The sequence below is a fragment of the Populus nigra genome, chromosome 1, assembly GCF_951802175.1.
Source record: "Populus nigra chromosome 1, ddPopNigr1.1, whole genome shotgun sequence".
In the NCBI taxonomy this organism is placed as follows: Eukaryota; Viridiplantae; Streptophyta; class Magnoliopsida; order Malpighiales; family Salicaceae; genus Populus; species Populus nigra.
Window position 1 is genome coordinate 42,793,704 of NC_084852.1, and position 23,853 is coordinate 42,817,556.

Sequence of the window (23,853 nt, forward strand, 5' to 3'; positions counted from 1 at the left end):
TACTTTCCAGTAAAGTCATTTCTCTAACCTAGTGATTGAAAAATAAACAAAATAAACTTGTATATAAAAATAAAAATTATCATAAATTTAGGGTTAGCCATATATTTTATTCATGTTTTATGTTTTAATCGTTTATTTTGCTACTGTAATCACAATTTCAAGCCTAGTTTTGAAGGTAGTATAGTAGAAAGAGATAAACAGTGAAGCTCCACCAAGTTTCCCAGGTCGTTTAGTTGTAGTAGGTAATATTTTTATTTTTTCAAATAATTTTCTCTCTCTCTCTCTCTCTCTCTCTATATATATATATATATATATATATATATATATATATATATTCCTAATTTCTAATTTCTAATTTTTTATATTTATTTTCCCTATTCCCATCAATAAATGGTCTCGCAACAAGGATAACATATATTTATTTATCAAGCATACGATGACAATTTGACAGTGAAGACACTTCATTAAAAAGAAAATATAGAAATCTAAATACTTACGTAGAAAAAAAATAGATACACTCGACCGAGAAAAGTAAAATATAGATGCATTTGAGTGGAAAATTTATATTACTAAATGCAAAAATTTGTAGTGCCTCCTTGAAATAATGGATATAGAATGTAAATAACTCTGATTTATGCAAATGTCTCGTACTGGCATAGTTATTTACATATCATAGATGGCTAATATATAAGTAACAAGAGAACAAAAGGTTTGCAAGTAATAAAAATAAAATAGATGAGCTTTTACTTTTTTTATTATTTTCATTTGTCATTTCATCTTTATAGTTTTCAATTTTATTATTCAAATTAAATTTATAACTTTTATTTTTTAATAATAATAATGATAGCAATATTAACAACAACAATATAATAATAATAATAATAATAATAATAATAATAATAGTGATGATATTAATATTTTTTATAATAATATCTATAATAATAATAATAAGAAGAAGAAAAAGAAGAAGAATAGTGATGTTAATATTGATGATAATAGTAATTGTAGTAATAATAAGAAGAAGAAAAATAACAACAGCAACAATGATCATGATAATGATACTTATAATAACAATAATGTTAATGATAATTGTAGTAGCCCGACCTAATCTGCCGTATATTATCCGTTTTGGACATTATCGTCCTCGTGGTTTTGTTCCTGGTGATGTGAGCCTACTTTCGAGTTTGACGCCCCAAAACACGTACAACAGGTCAACGACCAATACCACCCATAAAGCCCTGACTCTGAACATTTGCTTTTGATGTGGGATATCACAACAATAGCCGTGATAATAATAATAGTTTGTTATAATGATAATATTTTATGGTGGTAATGATAACGATAATAATAATAAAAACAATGGTTATGATATTAGTAATAATGGAATTATTACTACTAATAATAATATCATCGACGATGATGTTGATAATGATAATAATAATTATTACTAATAAAAGTAATAATATTAATAATTGTGATAACAACAAGTTAACAACAACAACAAAAACAATAATATAAGGGAGAAGAAAAATAAAAATAATGATTCTAATAAAAATACTAATAATAGTAGTGATGATAATAGTGATAATGATAATAGTAATAGCAATAGTAGCATCAATGCCACCAACAACAATAATAATAACGATGATAATAGTTGCAATTGTTGTTAAAATAATAATAATAATAATAATACTAGAAGTAATAATATTATTATTATGAACGATAATGCTTATAGTAACAACAACACTAACAATATTAATAAAAATGATGGTAATGATAATAATAACAATAATGATGATTTTAATAATGATTGAAATAATAATAGTTATGATAATGATAATAAGAATGATCATATTAATTATTAATATTAGTATTAATAATGATTTTAATCTCCATTATTTCAATTACTATGTTTTAAATTTTTTTAATAATTTTTTTAAATTTTATCATTTAATATTTAATTTATTGGAAATTGAACTTCATGATTTTTTTAAATTTTGGTTTAATAACTCCAGTTACAAGTTTAAAAAATTAATACATTTTTTTTAAAAGCCTTATAACTTTTTATTTTTATTTTTTAATCAAATTATTCTAGTCATATAATATAGATAGGATATTTAACACTGTATTAACTTAGCTTTAATTAACATTATTACATATTTACCGGTTTTTATTTTTTGGCACGTTATTTCAATGTATAAACACTATATTTTATATAAAAAAATGGTTCAGTCTCATAGTAAAATACGCACACCAAGGCTAGTACCACTACTATAATCCAACACATCCCAATCTCCTTGCATGTGTTCCATTCCTTCAATTTTAGGTAATTAATTAAAGTAATAACTACTTTTCTACTTCCTTAATTGGCCTCGGTTGACCTGGATGGCAACCAACCAAATACGGCCACATAAAGCCCCTTGGGTTCCATCCCTTTGGTACCACACCTGATCTTTAACGAACCCCACCTGAGGTGACGTGATAATTACGCCCTTGCTTCCATGTAAAAATATCCTCCTTTACAGCCCCACACGTTTTCAAATTTTACTTTCTTTCCTGTCCTTTATCTCCTCCTCCCCTCGCAAAAAAAATTAAAATAAAATCCCCAATCTCTTTCCTCTCCTTTTACAAAACCCTAACCCTAATTATCCGTTGATTTCCGCTTTTCCATCAACAATACCGTCTAAGATTTCTTCTGCTAATTTGGTAACCTTCTCGCCTTGACTTAATACAGCAATTGGTCGTTTTTGTATCTCTCTGTTCACATCTTCATTTTACCTGTATAGTTTTTGTCAACGAATGGCGAAACTCTATGTGGTTGGTGATTTTGTGATAATCATGTGTAAAGTGCTCTCAGTCTCCTTTGCCAAGGAGTTGCATATTTTTTGTTTTTGCTTTTACGTGGAGTTTTTTGGTGCATGAATTGAAAAACACGATTTTGACAAGCTACAGGCACGAGTTTGATGATTAGTCACCTTATTAAGACCGGTTTGGATTGGTTTTTTGGTTTCTAGGGTTTTCGAGCTTTTAGAAAACCAAACCTTAACGCTTTGCGTTTCGAGAAGAGTTATATGATAAGCTTTAGCTACTGTCTAATTTACTAAAAATCAATTCAGTCTGCTCAAGTTGGTGACTGTTATTTGGCTAATTAAAATATGTGTTTCAAGGTAATTGCAACTGTGGGGGAATTGAATGGTATGTGTAGGTGGTCTGTACCTTTCTCTTTCGGTAACTGCATATCAAGACTGGAAACAGTGCCTCTTTGAGCTCAAAGTTTGATTTTGCTTTCTGGTTTTCCCCTTTGTTGGGACTCTTGGGTTTATTTATTTATTTATTTAACTTTTGTTTCTCAATCTGTAGACTTGTCTTTGCTTTGTGCTGTCAGACATTTATTTGTTTTTAACCTTTCAAAATCTTTAAATAGTTGTATTTACATGCTTACACAGTTGACTAATTTTGTTTCTCCATGCAGATGGCTACTAAACCACTCTCTCGTGAAGAAATTGCTAATACAGAAAAGAAATTGGACATGCCATTAGGTATCCCAATTTGCTGCTCCAAGATTTGATTGTTTCCTTTCTCCTCCTGAATTCAGTACTCATGGATATTGTTCTGTTTTGTGTTATTTTCTAGATGAAATCATCAAAATGTCTAAAAATACAACTAAACCTAAGAAGCAGCAAAGGGCTCCGGTAGGGAACTTTTCTTTTGTTGGAACACTTTTTGTCTCTGTTTTTTAATATTCTTAGATGTTATCGATGACATGTCTTTTAATTTGGACAGATTAAAAATCAGAAAACATTTAACCCTGCCCACGAAAAAGCTTTAAAGGTGCGGCGTTATATGGACATGGGGCCCTTGGTCCGGCAGGTATGAATTTGCAGCTGCTAACACACATTAACTTTTAATACATTTTTCCCTTTTTTATCGACCCATAATTTAGTTATTCTCTACATGATTAAAATTTGGTTAATCAGGGTGCCTTGGCTCAAAGAAGGTCAAATTTCCATGGTAACCAATTTCCTTTAACATCCGAGGCTGCAAGGAAGGCTGCAGTGGCTCCCTTTCACAATAGAAGTTTTGGTCGCAATTTCATAGCCAATTCAAACAATGCAAGGTATAATGCTATGCAATTTTGTATTGCTCCTTTATATAAGAAGCAATGGTTTTGACCAGTTGGTATGATACTGGTGGCGATAGGAATTGTCCATCTTATTTTATTTTACTGTGGACTTATTACAGGTAAATCCGATGAACTCTGCCACATGGCGTTCCATGTAATAGTTTCCTCAATATTGTTGTGGAATTCCTGTATATGAGTGGTTGGGTTACAAGTGGCCCATTTGGAGTGATGCTAATTATTGTTGGCTTCCATTCACATCACCCAGAATTGAATAGCTGTATTTTGGATATGGATTGCCTGTTGATATGGATACTTGTCATTTGTGTAGACTGTAAAAAGTGGTCTGCATGTGATCATAGAGATTTTATTCGCAGATGAGTGATGAAACACAACAAAAACAGATGCATTTGGAGATGGATTATGAAACACGATAAAAAAATGGATGCATTTTAAAACAGCATACAGGCTTAAATAAGACAAAAGATGTCTGATCAGTTGAAGTGATGTTGAACGAGCAATTTTGTAAAGAATTCATCCTTTACATGACTTGCTAGTAGTTTTCTGTGCATTATTTTTTTAGTGGACAGTTCTCTTCCTGTCTTGCAGCAGTTTCAAGTGGTAGTTCTTACCTTATGGGTGTATATCCATCATTTGGAGGGTTCAAAACTTCAAATTATGTTATCATATGTGGTCATTGGCTTCTTCTTGCTGCTGGCCTCTGCTCCCTTTCCTTGTGCATCTAGGCTGATTTTTCAACTGATGCAATTTTCTGTTGCTTATCTCCCATTCCCAATCTTTATTCTCATTATTTTTTACTCTTCTCTGAAAATCGGGGGATACCAAATGAAGGTGCCTATCCTTTGCTGTTAGAAGGTAGTGTCAAGGAGATTTGAACTCTGGAGTTTTCTTTCCTCTTAGTAAATTTTGATTGATTCTTCATTGTTCTCTGTTCCTTGATCTCTCATTTGTGTCATACCTGACTGGGTTTTGATCCAATTCGTGGTGGCTGAGATGGAAGTTAACAGAGCCTTATTGGTTATGAAATATGGGTTGTTTTTGGTCGTAAGAATAAGAGTTTTGTGTTTAAGAAATTTCAAGCTCCAAATGATAAAGAGGGAAGAAGTTTGAGTGAATTACTAGAACATGCCTTCTTGGGAAGTTTGTGAATTCTTTTAAGATATGGCTGGAGAATCATTAGTCTCTTTACCAGCAAATGCATGTATGTGGCTTTTGTGGTTGATGGATGGTGTTCTCGAACCTGGGCTGGAGTCTCCTGCTTTTTGGACAGCATGAGAATTGGTTCTCACAGTTCTTCAGATCTGCTGCCTCCATTGAGGTCCTATCCTCTGTTTTTGCAAATTGCAAAGACTTACGAGTTCTGACAAGCTTCCATTTCTTTAAAGTTTTCTTGAATATTAAAGGAAAAACTGCTGAGAAGGGTCTTCACTTTTTTTATTCGAGCGACTGTTGTCTGCAAAAAGGGGTTTGTTGTAATTCTTAGTTCAATATAATTTGAACACTTACGGTAAGAATCTCAGGTCTCAACCTCAACCAAGTGGAATTTTATCTCATGTAGTTTTTGTAAGATTTGATTGGTTGTGGTAAAAGCAGAGAGTATTATATTGGGTTCAGGTGCTTGAAACATCATCCTACTCGAGTTATTTTTTCTTGTTTCCGGATGCAGGGCTGCAGGTTTTACAGTTAAGAAGAGGGCTGCAAATGGAGGCTTTGCTAGAAAGGTATTTTTTTTCTCTTTTAGCAGTGGGATTTCTTCAATTAAAGATTCTATCTGTCATTGGAAGATGTAAATTTTTTTTTAAATGCTTTTGCTTTCCATATTTGTGAAATTATTAGATTTGTCTGCAGCCTAGATATGTCTGACAAGTTTTTTGGCAAGACACCATTAAACCATGCACCAGATCATTTTAGGGCTGTAGTGCACCAATGGTGATTTGCTAGGGTGTGCAGCAACGACAGTAACAGAGAGCTGCTTCTTTGTTGTGAATGCATCCATATCATACTGACTTTTGTTGTCGTTGTGCAGTCACCCCCGCGCCATAACCAACAACAGCATCAAGGGGATGTGGGTGCCAAGCAGAGGCCTCAAACATTGGATTTATTGTTTGCTAACATGAAGGAGCAGAGGATGAAAGTCTTGTCACGGCAAAACAATGCTATAAAATACAACGGCGGTGGCAGGCGGCCAAGGGTGCCATGGGCAAGAGGCCGATTCTGATGCGAGCTCTTGTAAGAGGTTGATCAGACGGGGTGTTTGCGACTCTGAAGCAGAGTCTTCTATGATCATGTCTTCTCAGCCTCCCTACTGACCCTGTTCATTGGAGTGCCAAGGGTGCTTCAGTTGCAGAACCTAGGCCTCCCTAAAAATTTTCATTTTTGCTTGTCATGTTGAACTATATCCAGCTTGGTATTTTCCCAGTGGCATTTTATCAGTTACAGGATGTTAATGCAATTCATGGTTTCTCAGGAATTTACTGTTGATTGTTTTTCCGTCTTTGTGTGCTTGAGCTCCCCGTAAATTGTGGCTGTTGAACGCATAGTTTTGACATTCACGGGTGAATAGCAGATACCAAGTTTGAAGATGGATAGGTTTGGGTGATTTGTAGAGAATGACTTGTGTTTTCTCTTACCTCTCCTGCTCAGCCAATTGCAATGACAAAAAATTCCTTTCGATCAGCGGCAATGTCTAGTTGGTGCGCATTGTTTTAGTGATTTGTTGGCGAAGATTGACAGTTAATGTCTAGTTGGCCCTGCATTTTGGTCCAGTAGCAAGTATTTACTGTCCAAAGCATGGTGCTATTCTTGATATCTATTAATGCTAACCAGAAGCTATAAAGCAGAATCAGAACGTGGCAGCAAGTAATGCATTTGTAGTCATCTAATGAAGTCAGCCTGTCGCTTCGCATGATTTTGGGCATTTTCTCTCAACAAAACGATGCTTTACAGCAGCAGGGGGTTCGTTTTTTCTACCCATCTGCTTTTAAGCAAAATGTCAAGGGAGAACTAAAAACCCTCCAACAGTGACTCGGCAGCGACAGAGATCCTCGATCTCTCTACACGCCCCTAGAAGCCAGAGAAAAGCAATATTTGGATTATATTAATATTAAGTGATCTAGTGTCCTGGAGATTCAATATATGGGGTTGTAGCTCATATGGTAGAGCGCTCGCTTCGCATGCGAGAGGCACGGGGTTCGATTCCCCGCAGCTCCATCAAAATTGTTTTGCAAAAATTAATATACTTTTTTCTTTTATCCAATAGTAATCAACCACGCCCGACAACCTCTCGTTTCTCATCTCGTCATCCGAAACAAACAGAGAAAGGAATTAAACAGTAACAGCAAACTCCGCCAGCCATTAACAAAACCACCTCCCTTCCCTCTTCAATTTCCTTATCTTAACAATATATATAAAAAATGACACTAAACTTAGGCTTTTGCTCCTCCTCCTCCTACCTCTCCCGCTTCTCACACTCCCCTCCTCTCCTCTCTAAACTCTCTCCAAAACCAAACTACACTACCACAGCCACTCTCCTCTCCCTCTTATTTTCTTTCCATAAAACCGCACCATTTTTTTCCACTTCAAGAACACCATCCTTAAAACCACTCGCTTCTTCACTAAGCCAATCCGCCGCCGCCGACGACGAAAACGACAACAACAACTCTTTTTTATCACTAAATGAAGACTCCCTCTCCAGAGTCTCCGCTGCTAAAGACGCCAATGAAGCCCTGCAAATAATATCTGTAATCACTAATAAAAGTAACGGTTTAGTTAGTGTAACTGATTGTTGTGGTATTATAACAGCCGCCATTGATCGCGGCAATACTGATTTGGCTCTCTCTGTTTTTTACGCTATGCGTTCCAGCTTCGATCAAGGTAGTCGGTTAGTTAGTTAGTTATTAATCAGTATTATTCAATTTGAATTTGTTCTTTTTAAACAAATAAAAAATATATATATATTGCAGGCGTTACTGAGATAGAAAGATGGAAATGGTCGCGGCCGGATATTAGTGTTTACACGTCATTAGTTCAAGGTCTTGCTGCGGCATTGAAGGTTTCTGATGCTCTTAAGATGATCGATTATATTTGCCGCGTTGGTGTGTCGCCTAGCGAGGACGAGGTAAATGGTGATTTGTAGTTAATTAATATTCATTAATGAAAAAAGGGAGTCTAGTAATAATAAAGTTATGGATTGTGGTTTTGGTAGGTGCCATTTGGTAAGGTTGTGAGATGTCCAACTTGTATGATAGCTGTTGCTGTTGCACAACCTCAACATGGCATTCAGGTATTTGGATACAAGGGCTTTCAATATAATGTCTAGCCTGGATGTCTGGCAGCCCTGCAATTCTGGATATTATTGCTCTCGGCACTGTAGTTTAATTGTTTGATATGTTGTAGTGATGATATAATGCTTTTTCTGTAGATTGCATCTTGTTCCAAGTGCCGGTACCAATACGAGCTTGTTTCTGGGGATATCACTAGAATTGACTCAGAAGCAATCAGGTTGGTTTACTTCCATCTGTATTGTTATTGTTACATTCAAGCTACATGCTGTCTGTTCTGCTTGTAAAGTTTAAAATATTTAGTCAAGAGCACATCTACGGTGTTTTTATTTGACAAGGTATAGTTTGAACTGATAAATTCATTTTTTACAATAACTAGTATGGTGTTGATCCTGGGATATTCACTTTTTCTAAGGAAATACTCCTGCCGAACGCAGCATGGATCTTCCTGCTTGGGAAAGGGGGCTAAGATTTTTGCAACTAATGAAGCAAAGTATTCCTGCAGCTGTTCACTCCATTGTGGTATGTTTTTCTTGAATTTGAATGTCAACTGGTTCTTGTACTTTATTCAGATTTTAATCCTTTCTTTGGAAACTCATCATTATTTGATATCGAGCTACCTTCTAAGTTCTAATGCAAAACTAATATTCTGACCAGCCGTTTCAGAAGTGGTATGAAACATATAAATTGTTGTGGTGTTTGTAACTTTTATGGCCATCACTGCTCATGTTCCTTAGGTTTAAAAAGTTCTGCTGTTGCAAGACGAGATTGTTATGGTAGTTCAAAATGGTAAAATCGCTTTCTTTAGTACCAGGAAGTTATTTCACAAGTTGATCCACTGGCCTCATACTAGATAGGATTCGTAGGTTGTATACACCATTAATGCCAAAATTTGCCTTTTGTGCGCTAAAAAAATCATCTTCAATGGCACCCTTCATGTAATCTTCTTCTTCTTCCTTTGGTGGCAAGTTTCGGTGTCCCATATGGCTTAATAGCAAATTTATCCTTATCTGGTTCTCCTGCTACATTCAGGAGACCTGAAATTTGATCTTTATGCTTCTTTTCTCTCTGTCCACTGTTAATGTTTTCACCTCATATTAACGAAGAATCCCTCCCGATTAGATGCCCTCATTCCCTTTAAACACTCATAATAATTTCTATGCATTTCTACTTTTCAGGTACAGACCCCTTCTGGTATGGCAAGGACACAGAGATTTGCTACTGAAACAGTAGACCTTCCAGCACAAAAAAGTGAAAGGGTGACCATTGCTTCAGCAGTTCCATCAAATGTTTACAGAAATGTGGGCCCCTTTAAATTTAGTCCAAAGGCTCCCAATGTCTACCCTGGAGAACCAATGTGCCTGACAAACCATGAAAATGGCCAGGAGTCACTGTTGTTAAGAGCCCCTGTAAAAGATGGAAAGCTATCCTTGCTTAACCCTTCTGTTCTTGTTCCGCTCCTTGCTGTCTTGGTTGCTGGAGATGCTGCATCTGGTATTATTGATCCCAGCTTGCCCCAATTCCTTGTAGTTGCTGCTATTTCTTCTCTTGGTGTTGGAGCTACTCTAAATACACTGGTTTTCCCTGGATTGAACCAGGTGAGCCTGACTCTCCTGTTTTCTTGGATATTTTTCTCTTAACTAGTTTCTGCTTTTGAGATTCCAAATACTTGTTTAAGACATCCATCTAACTCTTAATCTATTCATGTCATAAAAGTTCCAGCATTTAGCTACTAGACTCCTTTTCTTTTCTCGTTTATGTCCATGCTTCATTTGTATCAGAGGATTAATTCTCTGGTTCCTTTGCCTTCGATGCTTTATTTAGACTGTTGCAGTTGTAAGGCTGCTAGTTGTAATTCAATGAGGCTAAATTTGTTCAACTGATTTGGATGTTATTCACCCTTTTAAAGATTCTTCTGAAGAGAACACAGAATGAATAATCATCTCTTTGATGGTGCCAGCTTCCTCAAAAGTCAGTGGATGCAACTGCAATCAAGCAGAAGCTGTTGTCTCAGTATGACTTACTTCAGTCTCGCATTAAGGAACTAAAAGAAGCTGCTGAAAAAGAGGTATTCACATGCGTGCTGTGACTGGTACTATCACAACTTCTGTTACTATTTCTTGATATGTCAGTAATATACTGAGGTTCACATTGTCTGTTGGAACCTCAAGTGCAACAGATGTGTTCAAAAGATTTGGAAGAAATGACTGTAAGATGTCCATATGTTGCATGTGTAGGTTTGGATGTTGGCTCGGATGTGTCAGCTGGAGAACAAGATTTTTGCTGTAGGAGAACCTTCTTATCGGTGAAACCCTCTTGACATTCTAGCAATCTAGTTCATCATGCTTGCTGAATTTATTCTAATCCACATGCAGTCCCTTCTTTGTAGCTCACTCATTTCATTCTTTCAGTGCCCGTAGAACTAGGGTGAAAAGGGTCCGAGAAGGCCTGGAAAATTCACTCGAAGGACGGATCGAACTCATTGATAGCTATGCAAGAGTATGTTTTTGACAATATAGGAGAAAAAAAGGGTTAAATTTTCCCCTTAAATCATTACCATCAACAAATGCACATATATTGTTTTAATTTCTGCTCCAGATTGGGATTGGTCACTAGGTTACTCTTCACTCTCAGATTTCTTCGATGATTGAAATTGAGGTTGAAATGGACTCTGATGTTCTTGCTGCGGAAGCGTTGAGCAATGTGGTGCGTGCTATTTTAGTTGCTTCATATCCTTGATCTCTCGATGCTTAAAACAAAGTTACTGAACTTAGTAATTTTTGTTTACAGGAAAGCATAGCTGAACAGATACAGCAAATCATGGAGCTGGAAAATCTTGAAGAGGCATGTTTTTTTTTAGTTTTTACCATATTTGAAAGAGAATTGGTTAGATTGAGATTCTCGAAGTCAAACTCTGGAATAATTACTGCCTAGAAGAAACTAGAAAGTAAAACTTAAATATATCTGAAATGAGTGTACATACTGTACTTGATCATGAACTCTTGAACTTGACCATACGGAATGCTTGAAAACAAATAGATCAATAGAAAGTGAAGTGAAGCATGTAAACGATCCAAATATCCACTTGTCACGCAGTTTGCTTTACGTTGCCATTTATTCTTTCTGTCTTACCTTTTCCTTTCCTTTTTTTAATTTTTGAAAGAAAAATCTGGTTTGATGCAGAGATGGAGACTACAAGCTGAAGCAAATGACGAGGCTGAAAGACTGCTTAGTTCTCAACCTGTAACTACTGAGTGGATTTAATCATGGTTCTGGTTAGAATTCAGCCACCAACCTCCAGTTTGCATAGTGTTGCATTGATATACCTTATGCTCTACTTTAGAAGATCTGCTCGGTTGAATCATCTAAAAAGCAGGCAGGAAATACGCTTGTGTGAATGCGCTAACTCATGATCAGAACTATCATTGCACATCAGCAATTAAATCTTGACATGTGTTTAAATGGAGGCTCAGAAGCCAGCTGCTTGGTTGTGCCACAGCCGAAAACTGTTCTGGAACCCATTTGACTACTTAAGCTACAAAGGTATTTTTATGTGTTGTTAGCATATGGCAATGGAAATCGTAAAATTGATCACCTCACTTGTGAGTTTTGTAACACAAATGTCTGTACAAATATAGGGACATGTTCTTAGTTTTCCTGCTTGTTACTGTAGATAAATTCTGATCATCTCTGCAGAAAGAAGTTGGAACTATTTCATGTTTCCTTTTGTGGAGCCTGGATTATTTGGTAATGGTCAACAATAAAATGAATGCTAAGTTGTCTCCACCTGATGTCCTGTAGTAGTCCTGTGAGTGGATTTCTTATTTTTCCGACTGTATTTGTTTTTAGTCAAAAGTCGGTTGAAGATAAGATAGGTGGCAAGTATATTTCATGGTTGAATCAACATGGTGACTGCAACCGGTTACCTAATTTAGCAGCAAACACAGTATATGCTAAGTCAATCGGTTAGATCTAATGATTTCTTTTCTTTTTGTCATTTTGTTTTTATTATTGTTTTCTTGTTTCTCTGGGTTTAGGCGTGGCAGTGATTTGAAAGAAGACTAATGCACGTGGCATGGCTTAATTCGCATGCCTCATTATTTCTACTTCTTCTTCTTCTTTTAAGAAAAGAAGATGGAAGGGAGAGGGTGGCGGGGGTTGAAAGGCTGACAGGGACTTACCCTATCGTAGTTTTGTAACAAACAGAGCTCTGGCTTTTACTTTTGAGGGCTGCAAAGCCTGCTAAAACTAAAGGAGAGCATCTCCAGCTATTTTTGCATGTAAAGCATGGGGATTTTTTACAAGATAAAAAGCAAGACGACACGAGCGGAACCTTGTTGAAGGCCAGAAGAGGTGACTACCTTTTTTCCTTTTTGCTTTTGTGTAAAGTCAGGGCGGTGAAGCAACATGCAACACAGTTGAATTCATGAAATTGTTAATTATGTCTAAAAGGTACGCGAGTGGCTTGGATATTGCGACACCCCTTTTAAAAATTATGTTATAAAAAGGTAAATTGGATCTCAAAGCATCTTTTTAGGCCTCTAATGATGCCGATGAAAAGCTAAATCAAATCAATAAAATATCACAATCTCATCACCTACCTTGTAATTCTTTGTTGCCTTAGAGGGACGTGTATTTGAGCTCTGGAGGTTTCTCGGAATGATCTAGTTTATCCTAGGGAGGCTTGCTTTGCAGTTTCGTGTTCTAGGCTTCCACTTGCGGATAGAGAGACAAGCAATATCCAAAGGAGAAAAAAATAAAATTAAAAGGATAGGGGAGTAAGAATAAGGTTCTCTTTCTTTTGGGCATGGAAACGTATAGCTAGCTATAATGTGGAAACTGTATTGATTTTTTATTTTTTTTCATATGATTTACCATAATAATAATTCCTCGCAAAATTAATATTTTAAAAATACCCACAAAACTATTTTTGCTCTCATCTCCTCGTTGCCAGAGGATGAGAGAGGAAGAAATAGCATCACATCAAAGTGATTGTTCCGTCTGAACTTGGGTCTCCGTCTCCATGCATCCTCTGCCTCCTTGTCAAGCTGCGTTCCAATGCCTTACAAGATTAGCTGACCAAGGACCTCGCTCATCATTCAACGTCAAGGCAAAACTGATTGTTTTATGAGCATATAATTAAAGCACTCAGAAAAGCTGCAGAGGCAACAAGACAACAGTTAGAAAACATTTTCCTGCTGTTTTGTAGCGCATTTTTTTTTTTTTGTCTATGTAATTGTGGTAGATAATTTTTTTTAAAGTGTGTTTTTTAAAATATATTAAAATAATATATTTTATATTAATTGGATAAATCCAAGTAGCAACAAGTGCTCTGTTTTTCTGTTTCATTCCCCTCGTTCAAGCTCTGTCCCGTGACTCATTCTGGGCTTGAAAAGTAGCTGCAACTTTTCCAACTAAAGCATTCATCTTGATTGGAAAAGAAAAAAAATAAATAAAGGAGTGAATCCATGCAAACAAACAAATATTCTTTGCAGACAAAGGCAATGGTGATGAACATATATAAAGTCCAAATAACCCTCCGAGGCTTGGCTTTTTATATATATATATATATATAAATTATATGTTGTATATTGAGAAATTTTGATTAAAATTAATATTCTTAACATAACCATTTAGCCTTTTTTTAAAAAAGACTTTGAGTGACATAGAAAATAAAATAAAATAAAATTAATTTTATTTCTTTTAAATATTTGAATTGAACTTATTTATTAATTGAATTTAAATTAAACAATTTAATTATAGTAGAGAATTGATTGTAAATAACCTATTAATTAATGTCTTAGGTTATTGAATAATAATTTCTTACATTATAGTCGTGTAGAACTTTCGTGAGAAGAAAAATTTATAATATATCAGTTTTAAATATACCGGAGGCTTGACTTAGAGTAACAAAAGTACCTCTAGACAATCTCATTAATACCATTAAAATCTAGGTAGAATAGGATCCAAGCTAGTAAAAAAATAAATAATAATAATAATAATAATAAAAAGCCTGATCTCCTTGCGAGCCAGCCGCAACCGCGTTGTTATCTAGGGTTTATTTAACAAGCATCCGAAAATGAACATGAAATTATTTCTTATAAAAAAAAATAAAAAAATACGGGGAGCACTAAAAGAAATACAGAACAAGTAGAAGGGTGTTATCGTAAATCCACAAAACACAACAGATTCTCTGAAAACTCTCAAAAAGAACTTCAATACATTCTGCAAGCGAAGATCCTGTAACAGACAAAACTCCCACCTTTATTTATTTATTTTAATTTTAATTTTTTTTGGTGGCGTTATTTTCACTTTCCCCTTTTCACTTCCTTCCTTAAAGACCACGCTCTTCAATTCAGTTTTCCCGTGATCACTTCCTTCCTGTATTATATAAGCAGGCGAATCCCCCCCCTCCCTCAGAACCCTTCCTGCCCCCCTCCCTCTCGTTTTTTATTACTACCGCTGTTATAATGGCCTATAATATTCTGGTTACCGGCGGTGCTGGTTACATAGGAAGCCACACGGTGCTGCAACTTTTATTAGGTGGCTACAACACTGTGGTTGTTGATAACCTCGACAACGCCTCTGATATTGCTCTTAAAAGAGTTAAAGAACTCGCCGGTGATTTCGGCAAAAACCTCGTCTTTCACCAGGTTCGTTACTGTGATCTACTGCTCTTATTTTTATTTCTTTTAATTCTTTTTTGCTAATGACTTGTTGTTATGGTTTGTTTGGTTAATTAACTAATTGCGCGCTTAATTAGGATTGTCTGTGGTATTTTTTGAGTTAATTAGGTTTTGTTAGATTTGATGATTTTGTGGGAAATAAGATAACAGAAGTGGAGCCAGTGGGCCAGTGGGCCCACTTATATTTCATGTACGATAAGACCCGTAACAACAGGGTGCCATAATTTTTTTTTAATGCTATGATTGGTGAATTATGGTGCTGGTTTTTTGAATTTGCAGGTTGATCTCCGGGACAAGCCGGCTCTGGAAAATGTTTTCGCCGAGACAAAGTATGATTACCATTTTGATTTTGATTTTTTTTTTTTTGCTGATTTAATTTTTTTTTTCTGTGTATGTTATTGGAATTATACTGAAATGATAATATAGGGCTGGTGAATTGCTAAAGAGTGCATGACAGACTAACAAGTGTCACTGAATATTTTGATTAATATGTGTTGTTAGATTAGACTTTACTCTTTTTTTATTTAAAAAAAATTAATAGCAGCTAACACTGCTATTATAGTTACTCTTGATGTGTTTATAATTTTTGTCCTCTCAATTTGGTTGACTGTTTATATGCTGAAGGTTTGATGCTGTCATTCACTTTGCTGGGCTGAAAGCAGTTGGTGAGAGTATGCAGAAACCATTGCTTTATTTCAACAATAATCTCATTGGAACAATTACTCTGCTAGAAGTTATGGCTGCTCATGGATGCAAGCAGGTAATTTTCTCTAGGTTGCTTTGCAGTTATCTGTGATACCTTATATATCGGTGAAAGCATGCTTGAATAATCTTTGGTTTTATTTGCTATTTTTCAGTTGGTGTTTTCATCTTCAGCTACTGTTTATGGTTGGCCGAAGGAGGTTCCATGTACAGAAGAGTTCCCTTTGTCTGCTGCAAACCCGTATGGAAGAACCAAGGTTTGCTTCTAATTTTCATTAAATGCATCCAGGCTATTGATCTCTTAGACTCTTTCTGAAGTTTGTTGCCTTGTGGTCTTCAAGATTTCAGCATAGAAAATATTTATTAGGACATAGTTTTCATCTGACTAGTTTGATCTTTCAGCTTTTCATTGAAGAGATCTGCCGCGATATCTACAGTTCAGATTCTGAATGGAAGATCATATTACTCAGATACTTTAATCCAGTTGGTGCACATCCGAGTGGCTATATTGGTGAGGATCCTCGTGGAATTCCAAACAATCTCATGCCCTATGTGCAGCAAGTTGCTGTTGGCAGGAGGCCTCATCTAACAGTTTTTGGAACTGATTATCCAACAAAAGACGGTACCGGGGTATGTTTTCATTGTCAGCATTCTACCTTTGTTACCTTTTTCACATATGTGCATGGCTGTTTTTGTGTTTGAACCACAAATGGGTTTGATAACAGTGTTTCTATAATTCTCTAGTTGAAAGCATGCATTCTTTTCTTAAGTTATATGGTCTGTTTATACCATCAGGTTATAAATATCTCAACTGGCCAGGCACAGTTGATGCTAAGAAACCTTCAAAGTGTGTGTCAATAATCAGGTTAAGGAGCGCTAAAAAGTATTTGAAAATGGGATGATCTTTTCTTTAGTGAAATACGCATACATGGTTGTGTTCATCTGAATGCTTTGTGTAACTAGGAACTTGGTATAGGGCTGATTTTTTTTCTGGTAGTCAGGCTTCCTCACAATAATATGAGTTTTGTTATCTGTATTTTGCACTTTGCTTGGTGGACCTAGAGTTGTTGGTTTGTGGAATCTCTCTTCTGTGGTTGAAGACTATCAAAGGGTGTTTATGAACTTGATCTCTGTTTTGGTACTAGGCTTAGGAATCCATCTGTTGTTAACTCTTTTCCTTTTACTCAAACCTCTTGACAGCTTTTATGTCTTCCAGGTACGTGATTACATTCATGTTGTCGATTTAGCAGATGGGCACATTGCTGCATTGCGTAAGCTCTCTGAAGCTAATATAGGTATGAACTTATGCGCAATTCCTTTATGGCAACCCAATTTTTTTCTTCTATATAATTTGCAGGTCCACAATTTGGGAACTCTTAATGGTTGACAAGTCAAACTGATTATTTTTATTGCTTTTAGTATATGTCATGAAATCTGATAAAATTGGACCCGGTTGATGCCTCTCATAGGTTGTGAAGTGTACAACTTGGGAACAGGGAAAGGTACATCAGTTCTGGAGATGGTCGCAGCATTTGAAAAGGCATCTGGAAAGGTACTGGATTTTTTTAATGTTTTTATACCTTCTTAAAGTTTCAGCAGTACTTTTCACTACTGGGAAATTGTAACCCTGCCATAGAGTTGTCGATTCTGTTGTTGCATTGAGATATTTCTTGAACACAATATGCTTCTTATATAGTGATCAGGTAATGTGGTTTTTGGTTTCCCTTGATGAATCCATTCACCTATAGTTTGTGGGTGCCTGGAATGTGGCTCTGTTTAGAGCTTTGTAAAAATCACAAGGAAGAGACTGATGTTTCCATGTTAGACTACATAGATAATAATAGAAGGATAGCATGAATCAATTTTGACCGGAGCCTTGTTTTTAATGAATCCAGTTGCGGATCCTTGTGTCAAAATTAATCATCATATAGGTAATGAATTTTTTTTCTCTCTGGATAGGTGAACTGGAAATAGATTAATCCATGTTTTGCCAAAAAAAAAAAAGTATCTGTACTTATTTTTCCTAAGAGTCCCATCTTCTTGTGCCAGAAAATTCCTCTTGTAATGGCTGATCGGCGACCTGGTGATGCTGAAACTGTGTATGCAGCAACAGAGAAGGCAGAACGTGAATTGAGTTGGAAGTAAGTGTGAAGAACCAAACAATTATCTATCTCAATGCAGTTGGTAGTTTAAATAAATTAATTGATGAGATGAAATTCTGAAAATCAAGTATGAGCACTGTATCTGGATAATAAAAGCTGGTCGGGGCTTTGGCACTGTTATCTTATGTAGATTTTGTAAAATTTCCTTTATTTTCCTCATTAAATGTTGTAATTTTCTTGTAGGGCAAACTATGGCGTTGATGAGATGTGTAGGGATCAATGGAACTGGGCCAGCAAGAACCCTTATGGCTATGGATCTCCTGACGGCACAAACTGAAAGTTCATATGTCCATTGTCTCTATTATAGACTAATTATTGTCTCGTGTTCTGTAAAGGCATCCTCCAGTCCAGAGCATTAGGTTATCTAAGTTTTACCGTTAGAGTTTTTAGCTGATAAACATGCTGAAATTACCATCCTAGAATAAGCTGCCCTGGGTTTCTTCTGTTTAAAGGTTCAACTTATTGTCCCTATTGCGGAATACTTTTACCCGTATGGCATTTTACTTTAGCAAAATCTTCAAGATGGAGTGTCAATATTCACTGGTTCTAACGATGAAGCCTTCCACTTATCCGCTGTCCCTTGTTCTCAGTTTCTTAGTCCATTTAGCACGTCGGTTGATGATTCTTTGATCTTCTTTTCCGTGACAGTAGTTTTGGTTAACATTACTCTAGGTGGTTCAGCGCAAGAAACAATCGAATATAGAACTTCTGTTCTTGAAAAAAAATAAATGCACTGCAGGCCCAAGAGTGGTGACTTCTGTGTTTTTTTTACATGACTTTCACTGATTTTAACACCCTTGATTTATATTATTTCAGTCCATGTATACTCGAAACATTAAATTAAATTAATTTTTTTTGAAAAACCTAGTTTTTCCAAGTAAATTACTGTTCATCAAGGCTCACGGCACTATTCTTAATTCTTACTGTATTGTCACGACAAAAATGCTACTTAGCATTTAAACCTTCAGACTATAGGTTAATTTGACCATTTTATTTTTTTTCATAATAAAATTACTAATTCAACTATAGAATAAAATAATATAATGTCTAATACTCAGGTTTTTTTTTACTTTTTAATTTTTTTAGAACAGTGTAATTACTTTGATGCTTTTAAAGATAAAACTCTCTCACAAAGTATTTTTTTTATATCATTTTACATTGATTTATTGTAAATTCTAAGGCTGTTTAGGGGCATTATTGTAAATAATATTAAGTAAATATATTTTTAAAAAAATTGATGGGAGTGCATAGCATGTACCAGCGTGTGGACAATCCTCACACCATTCAGGAGGCGCATGCGGGGTTGTTTACCAGCATAAAAAGCCCCTACACCTTCTAAGATAACGTTCGAAAGGTCTTAGCGCTCCCGGCACAATGGAACGGTGTGTGCCCATAACACGTATCGAGTTTAGTGCCGACAATTTTTTTTTCTTTTTTCTCTCTCCACACCTTGAATTCCGCTTCATCCCCTTCAAGAAATCGGACCAACACCTGAAATTTATTTTCCTTTGCACATTTGGTCCCTATCCTTTTGATTATTATTTTAATTTTGAATAAGCTATGAAACTACAAATGTTTTTCAATTTCATCCCTTATTCTTTTGATTACTATTTTTTTATTTTTAATAAGATATAAAATTACATTTTTTTTCCAATTTCATCCTTTTTTTTAATTTGGTCCTTATTCTTTTGGTTGCTATTTATTTTTTATAGGATCATTTTTTAGGGTTTGTTTTTTTACAATCTCATCTTTCATGGGTTTTTTCCTATTAAATTTGATCCCTGCTCTTTTTACTGCAATCTTTTTTCCTTTGACAAGCTTTTTAAATTGATATTTTTTTCACGATTTTATCCTTCAAAATTCTATTGGTTAGGAATTAAGCTTTTTCATTGAACCCGATTTAAGAATTTCACAAGTTGTGAGTTTTAGAAATTAGACTAGGTTTATGAGGTTTTTCAGTCCCCCCCCTTTTAAAGCTAATGTTTTTTTATCATTTTTTTAGAGTCTTGCTTTATTATTTTTTATGATTTGACTTGTATAGGATTAGTCTCATACTCATAATGAATAGTCACCGGTTTAAGAGGTTAACATTGGTTGACTTTTTTTTATCTTTTTTTTAAAATTGATTGATTTCAATTTCATCCTTTAAAGGATATTAATTTATTGTAATGCAATATGTTTTTTGTTCTAAAGTCACTTGAATGGATGTTTAAGCATGATTCTTTTGGAGTAACATAAAACATTCACACCTCTAGTGTGTAACATCATTGGATTGTGGTTAATGAACCTTTTATAGCAAATAATTTGAAGGTTTGTAACTACTAGGGAATAAATTATAAATCCATTATTAGTTATTGTAGGGAAGTGCTACTTAGTCAATTCTGGATATCCAAAAGAGTATAGATTTTTAAGGCCATATGAAGATGAGAGATATCACATACCAGACTTTTATCGGCAAGGACAACCACGAAGTCAGGAAAAAGTACTCAATTGTGTACACTTTTATGTGATAGAACATATATTTGGAGTGCAGGAAAAAAGATGGAGAATTTTGCAAAATATGTTTGTGTTTCCTTATAAAACACAAGTTTAGATTGCAGTGGTATCAATGATAATACATAACTATATTAGAAGGAAGTCGCAGGAAGATGTGACATTCATAGAATTTGATCGCCCTTTCTATTTTTATTCCTGATGATTTTTTAATCGATATGGTTCATTGTTCGGAAAGCTATGGAAACCAAAGGCATTTTTGAATGAATTATGTTTATGATGAAATTGCAACAAGGTTAATGAGACAATAAAAGTGGGACTGTAATTTGCATTATTGTATTTATAATGTATTAATAATCCAGTGCATATTAATATAACTGCAAACTAAGAAATTAATACATGTTCTTTTTAGTCATTTTATTAGCAAAATCAATTTCAATCATAATTTTAACCAAACACCTGTGATATGCTTTTTATTCAACAACAATTTTCAACCACACATTTGATTATTTGCTACAAAAGATTCATTAACCACAATCCAATGATATTACACACCATGGGCATGAATGTTTTGTGTTACTCCAAGTCACGTGGTCACCTTTTCATCCTAAAAACAGAACTCGCGCAACAGTCTAGCCTCGCTAGACTCAGCCTTTCCCTCACCTCACTCATGCATGCTACACCTTATGTACAACCTATTACATATAATAATGCAACATAACTGCCTCCCAAGAAATGGGCCACGTTCTGGTCAGTTTGGCCTCCTGGAAAACTGCCCGCAACTACTGCTTCTTTTATAGCCTGCCACCCAACAAGCCAGCTGTCCCTTCTGCCAACTTCCACGTTGCTAGAGGAGGTGTCTACATGCTTTGGACTGTCCATCGTCCAAGTTAGGATTCCTGCTGAACATCAACCCATGTCTTGCCAAATCGTTGATTTTAGAACAAAAAAAATTGTGACCGAATATGATTGAATCAATTTACAAATTGAAATCATTTGGTAACATTAATTGGTCCAAACTCATATAAATTAAAGCTTTACCAAATGAGAGAGTGACGCAATGTGTTTGTGGAGCAATAGAAAAAAAAAGTTTAACATATCCTCAACTCAAACAGACCCAAATATATAAGATCTTATTTATTATCAAATCAAACAATAAGAACCCAGGCCAATAGTTATTTGCAAGGAATCATAGTTAAAAAATCTTGCCTTAAAACTTAAAATCTAAAGTAAATGAATCAAGCAAAAAAAAAAAACCTATGTTACAATTCATTAATTTTTAACTATAACTTAATGATTTTTAAAGCTAAGAAATAAATTACCAGCTTATCAACACCTTCTCTACTGTTTCTATGTAATTTTTGGGCTAGTCTTCATCTTCTTGTGCAAAAACAAACAACAGAGAGCTGGTTTTGCTTTTTCCATAATAGAAAATAAAAATTTAAAGATTAAACGGAAAAAGAACTAACACACGTGATGATGTGAGAAATACCAAAAAATATTACAGATCTTTATCTTTGATTTTTAAGACATGGAAGAAAAATGTGGTTGTTTTAGAGAACAAAAAAAAAACATCTAAAATAAAAAAAAAACCAATGTGCTAAATAACCTCATCATGTTTACTTACCAAGATATGTAAGAATATTGCCAATCGAGAGAATGGGTTTGTTTTCACAAACCAAAGATTTGAAGAAAAAAAAGGATAAGGTAACTTGAGAAATGAAAACAAATCTAGTGAGAAAATGAGGATTATTTTGGTTTGATTATTTTTAATGGTTGTTTTTTTTTGTTAGTGAAAGCTTCACACAAGCATACAAACTGAGGTCTAACCTCACTAAAACATTTTCAGCCTGCTTCATATTAAATTGAGGTTAAACCTCAGTTTTGGGTGGAACCTAACTTTCAAATTATAGTAATTTTTTTATGTAACCAAACATGTATAATTTGTGGTTAGGAGTAAAAGTAATAGTTACCACACTCTTAAACACTCTGTTAATAATTTTACTAGCAACATCATGGTTTTAACCAAACACTTTTGATATGATTTTTATTCAAAAACAATTTCAACCATAGTTTTAATTAAACACATATTATAATTAAACCAACCACAACTAAAAGTGATTTTTCTAAACTTGTTTTTTTCACAATCACAAAAGCTACCACAATAAATTGATTTCTAGTCTCTAGCTATTGAATCATGGTTTGCCTTCTTAGTTTTGGGCTCGAATAAGCATTGATTATTTTTTAAAGTAGACCTTGTTTTTCGAACAGATGTAGTTAAAAGGCAACACTTTTTTGTTTTTCTTTTTTCTTTTCCTGAAAAGGAGGTACGATAGTTGTTAATGTTAATGATATAGAGGGACAAATAGCAATGTATGTGTAAGCACAACCATGCATGACAATAGTAACTATAATAGCTCTTTGCTAGTTTCATTGTACGTGCTCTAATGCTAGTATAAATTTTAAGGTATTAGTAACGTCTTTGTGATCTTATTTTTATAACCATTAGGTGTGATCTTATAACATACAAAAAATAACTTGGTTTTAGCCTAATATGAGTAAAAACAAATTAGAAGATGAAAATATTTAATGACTTTGTTTTCTTTGACGTTAAAATATATGACGAGACCGTGTGAAATTCTTTGACAATGTTATTAAAAACGACCTAGCATGTCAACCTTTAAACCTACATGATCTAATTGTTTGCATTGGTTGAACATCAAATTAATCGTGTGGGAGCTGTAGACTCCAAATCGATTCTGTAGGCAATCTGGATGACCGATAAAAATATGGGTCAACTTTTAAAAAATCAGTATGACATTTTATTGCTTTATTTTGGAGCAGAGACATAACCAATCACCCCTGGTCAACCCAAGTTTAATGCAAAAATTATGACGCAGGTCATGGGCATGATTGCAATGAGCTAAATTTGACGATCAACTATCTTTTTAGTTAACCTGTCCTTAATCTGTTCTCGGTTGGGCCTGGGTTAGACGAAATTCGAGCCTAAATTTAAGAGTTTTGGATAGTTAGGGATAAAGGTGAAAGAAAAGGGCTTGGACTCCAGTTGGATGAAATTTAGGACTTAGTTCTTATACAATCAGGGACCAAATTAAAAAAAAAACAAGCAAAGAGAAACAGCCAGTATATGTTTCACATGTGCCAATATGTGGGAGGACACCTTATGTTATGGCAGCGTGTGCAACATCCTTCGACCTAAAAAAACAATCTTTCTTGGTCTTTAAAGACGTATCTTTCATTAGAGGTGGCGCATGACAAATATTTCTCCCTGTGTCAATGACTATTCTCTCTTCTCTTTATTTTCTTCTTGTTTTTTTTTTCTCTCCTCTTCTTGTATTATTCAATTTTTTCTTCCTTTAGGGACTTAT

At 34.8% G+C, this 23,853-nt stretch overlaps 3 protein-coding genes and 1 non-coding gene across 6 annotated transcripts; all 4 read left to right on the forward strand.

The window, feature by feature from the left end:
* Positions 1-2,533: 2,533 nt before the first annotated feature.
* LOC133678927 (uncharacterized) lies at positions 2,534-6,611 on the forward strand. Its single transcript, XM_062101451.1, has 7 exons — positions 2,534-2,706; positions 3,473-3,539; positions 3,634-3,692; positions 3,784-3,870; positions 3,978-4,117; positions 5,808-5,862; positions 6,168-6,611. The coding sequence occupies exons 2-7, from the start codon at positions 3,473-3,475 to the stop codon at positions 6,357-6,359; spliced, it is 600 nt and encodes a 199-aa protein (XP_061957435.1). The 5' UTR covers positions 2,534-2,706; the 3' UTR covers positions 6,360-6,611.
* A 667-nt stretch (positions 6,612-7,278) lies between these two features.
* Positions 7,279-7,351, forward strand: TRNAA-CGC (transfer RNA alanine (anticodon CGC)). Its single transcript has one exon. It is a non-coding gene; the product is annotated as a tRNA-Ala (tRNA).
* An 89-nt stretch (positions 7,352-7,440) lies between these two features.
* LOC133685240 (uncharacterized) lies at positions 7,441-12,207 on the forward strand. Of its 3 annotated transcripts, XM_062106888.1 has the most exons (12): positions 7,443-8,014; positions 8,104-8,258; positions 8,346-8,423; positions 8,562-8,641; positions 8,859-8,943; positions 9,600-10,019; positions 10,382-10,489; positions 10,659-10,726; positions 10,833-10,920; positions 11,056-11,127; positions 11,212-11,265; positions 11,605-12,207. In XM_062106888.1, exons 1-12 carry the CDS (start codon positions 7,555-7,557, stop codon positions 11,683-11,685), a joined length of 1,749 nt encoding a protein of 582 aa, XP_061962872.1. In that variant the 5' UTR covers positions 7,443-7,554; the 3' UTR covers positions 11,686-12,207. The 3 variants fall into 3 exon arrangements, 2 of the variants coding, with proteins under 2 accessions (XP_061962872.1, XP_061962873.1); XM_062106889.1 differs by lacking the exon at positions 7,443-8,014 and having other exon boundaries at positions 8,192-8,258; positions 8,837-8,943; XR_009838714.1 differs by lacking the exons at positions 11,056-11,127; positions 11,212-11,265; positions 11,605-12,207 and having other exon boundaries at positions 7,441-8,014; positions 10,382-10,513; positions 10,833-10,906.
* A 2,438-nt stretch (positions 12,208-14,645) lies between these two features.
* On the forward strand, positions 14,646-18,540 carry LOC133680949 (UDP-glucose 4-epimerase GEPI48-like). Its single transcript, XM_062104006.1, has 9 exons — positions 14,646-15,074; positions 15,387-15,436; positions 15,732-15,867; positions 15,965-16,066; positions 16,212-16,439; positions 17,026-17,104; positions 17,279-17,361; positions 17,859-17,950; positions 18,155-18,540. Exons 1-9 carry the CDS (start codon positions 14,892-14,894, stop codon positions 18,246-18,248), a joined length of 1,047 nt encoding a protein of 348 aa, XP_061959990.1. The 5' UTR covers positions 14,646-14,891; the 3' UTR covers positions 18,249-18,540.
* Positions 18,541-23,853: the final 5,313 nt, after the last annotated feature.

Excerpts from the sequence above, each read along its gene's own strand:
- LOC133678927 (XM_062101451.1), top strand. The coding sequence starts at position 3,473 with ATGGCTACTAAACCACTCTCTCGTGAAGAAATTGCTAATACAGAAAAG. Across the intron at positions 3,871-3,977 it reads TGGGGCCCTTGGTCCGGCAG|GGTGCCTTGGCTCAAAGAAG; the intron begins GTATGAATTTGC and ends TTGGTTAATCAG. Across the intron at positions 5,863-6,167 it reads ATGGAGGCTTTGCTAGAAAG|TCACCCCCGCGCCATAACCA; the intron begins GTATTTTTTTTC and ends GTCGTTGTGCAG.
- LOC133685240 (XM_062106888.1), top strand. The coding sequence starts at position 7,555 with ATGACACTAAACTTAGGCTTTTGCTCCTCCTCCTCCTACCTCTCCCGC. Across the intron at positions 8,642-8,858 it reads ATTGACTCAGAAGCAATCAG|CATGGATCTTCCTGCTTGGG; the intron begins GTTGGTTTACTT and ends TGCCGAACGCAG. Across the intron at positions 10,490-10,658 it reads AAGAAGCTGCTGAAAAAGAG|GTTTGGATGTTGGCTCGGAT; the intron begins GTATTCACATGC and ends TTGCATGTGTAG.
- LOC133680949 (XM_062104006.1), top strand. The coding sequence starts at position 14,892 with ATGGCCTATAATATTCTGGTTACCGGCGGTGCTGGTTACATAGGAAGC. Across the intron at positions 15,437-15,731 it reads AATGTTTTCGCCGAGACAAA|GTTTGATGCTGTCATTCACT; the intron begins GTATGATTACCA and ends TATATGCTGAAG. Across the intron at positions 17,105-17,278 it reads GCTCTCTGAAGCTAATATAG|GTTGTGAAGTGTACAACTTG; the intron begins GTATGAACTTAT and ends TGCCTCTCATAG.